This window comes from Poecilia latipinna, unplaced genomic scaffold (assembly GCF_001443285.1).
Source record: "Poecilia latipinna isolate Pla-1442-1.1 unplaced genomic scaffold, P_latipinna-1.0 Scaffold946, whole genome shotgun sequence".
NCBI classification, from domain to species: Eukaryota; Metazoa; Chordata; class Actinopteri; order Cyprinodontiformes; family Poeciliidae; genus Poecilia; species Poecilia latipinna.
In genome coordinates, this window is record NW_015113562.1 from 264,055 (window position 1) to 266,242 (window position 2,188).

General features: G+C 44.9%; 1 protein-coding gene across 1 annotated transcript in view; it reads right to left on the reverse strand.

Moving 5' to 3' along the window:
- The window catches only part of adgrg7.1 (adhesion G protein-coupled receptor G7, tandem duplicate 1), a gene marked incomplete at its 5' end in the record, with an annotated part of 14,724 nt that overhangs the window by 6,759 nt on the left and 5,777 nt on the right, over positions 1-2,188 (reverse strand). The window contains 4 exons of the mRNA XM_015049408.1: positions 1,245-1,357; positions 1,434-1,586; positions 1,667-1,857; positions 1,934-2,047. Of these exons, the coding sequence (XP_014904894.1) occupies positions 1,245-1,357; positions 1,434-1,586; positions 1,667-1,857; positions 1,934-2,047 (571 nt within the window). The remainder of the gene's footprint in view (positions 1-1,244; positions 1,358-1,433; positions 1,587-1,666; positions 1,858-1,933; positions 2,048-2,188) is intronic.

The window sequence follows — 2,188 nt, forward strand, 5'->3', positions numbered from 1 at the left end:
GAACCAAAACACACCAAACTGCGCAGCACATGCAAAAGTTATCAAAGTCAATAGCAGGCTAACAGTTAAGCTTGTATAACTGACCCACTGCTCACTTGTTCAATGTTTTCTTTAAATTAAAACGTTTTCCTCACCAAATCTGAAGCCCTTATTACCATCATCTATGGTTGAATTAACTGCTAAACATTGCGTCCGTTGTTCTGATTCTTTGCATGATTGTAGTATTTTCCTGACCACCGATATTCCTGACTCAATGGACAGCAATGGCGCATGTGTGACTTACGATAAATCACATAATGTCCAGTCCAATAATATATCCATCAATGCTGCTGCCTCGCGCTCTGTCCTGTTCTCTCACTTCCCGCTACTTAGCAGTGGGTGTCAGGTTACATTGTGTTGCATTCAATGATGTCGGAAAACAGAGATTCATGCGCTTAATGTCCGATTGGCCATAACTATTTATTGAATTCATTGTCGCTAGCTGGGGTGGCAACAGAGGTGGCGAGGCTCTCGTTTGGGGTGGCAACTGCCACCCCATGTCACCCCAGTAGATCCGCCCCTGGTTTCTGACATCTTGAAAACCAACTAAACCATGAACTCAGCCGTTCTCTTCCAAACTTTGGCCCAATCTGACCAGAATGTTTCTCACGTAGCTTTGATGTGACAGAACAATTTAAAGTAATGAAATGTGAAAATTAGTAAATTCACATTAAGCCTCCTGAGGCAGAACGTTTTAAAACCTTTGTTTATCTGGTTTATCTCTACCATTAGCTTAGCAATTTAGCTTTTATTCAAAATTTGAAGACATTTCGTCCACTAAAGTTCAACTAGATAATTTTTCTGATTAAGTCTAAAATTTAATTTAGTTTGCTAGTTTGTAAAGTTTTAGTTTAATGAAGTTTGACATCTGAGTTGAAGTTTTGGTTAGCAACTGTAAAAATTCTTCTTTAGTCTAGCCTCTGCTAATTATTATATTGGTATATCACTTTACTGTTAGCCTCTGCTAGTTACCATGTTGCTGCAGCATTTTAGCGTTTGCTAAACTAATGCTTATGGTTAGTTAGTGCAGGATTAGTGTAGCTAGGTTTTTAGCACACTACTGGTCCCTGGTCTCTACCGAGATCTCTTTAGATGGAGAACATCTGTAAACATCTGTTATGGTTTCCTCATGTTAGAGCTCAGATTAAAGCTCTTCATTAACCAGAGGACCACTGAACTGCAGCAGCCACCTAGGATGGTCTTACGTCTCGTTCAGGTGGTGGATGATGGTGATAACCAAGCCCAGGATGGAGAAAGACAGACCCACGATGGAGAGCACACCCAGGGCTTCTGCGTACTCATAGTCCTCTCTGAAAGACTGAAACAAATCTCTTCAGAACCTTAAATCCTGCAAGAAACGCTGGACTGTTCTGGTTCTGGAGTGTGGAAATCACCCAGAGAGCTGCAAAGTTGGTGGTGTGGTTGCAGGAACACCTGAGAACTCCGTCTGAAGCATTCCCCTTGTGGCAGCCGTGGGTGTTCCAGTCCTGCTCGCCGTAGTCCCAGAAGACGCAGGAGAAGTCGTGCAGAGATGTTTTATTCGGCAGCTGGAACAGCAGGAACCAGAACCTCCTTCACACATCTGCTGATCCCAGTAAAGATGATGAAGTGGTTTTGGTTTTCGTACCGTTACTCTGAACTGCATCTCCACAGTCTCCGCCACCACGCTGCGGTCTGGACCCCCGATGCTGGCTGACAGGACCCTGAGGCTGGCCCGCCGCCTCCTGTAGATCCTCGACGGGAAGAAGTGGCTGTTCTGGTAGAGGACGAAGCCCAGAGAGACGTTGGACCCCTCCTGGCGCCTTTCAGCCCCCCTGCCTGATGGTAGAGGAACAAATCTAGGGTCAGCTGTTGCTAGCAGGAGGTTATATGTCCTCTGATGCTGGGAACCCACCTGATGGGAAGCGGATATAAACCAGAGCATCAGCGATAAAACCATTGTCCACTGTGACCTTTGACACGTTGGTGTTCAGCCGAATTCTGTTGGCTACAAAATTGCCAGTCTGCCCTGAATGCAGCGAGAAGTTTGAGTGGGTCCATAGTCACCAAGTTGGCTCAAAGGAAGGAGTTGTTAATGAAAATTAGAGGTAATAAAACATTTCTGGCTACATTTATCACCACTCTAACCAGAATCATCAAACCTCCAGGC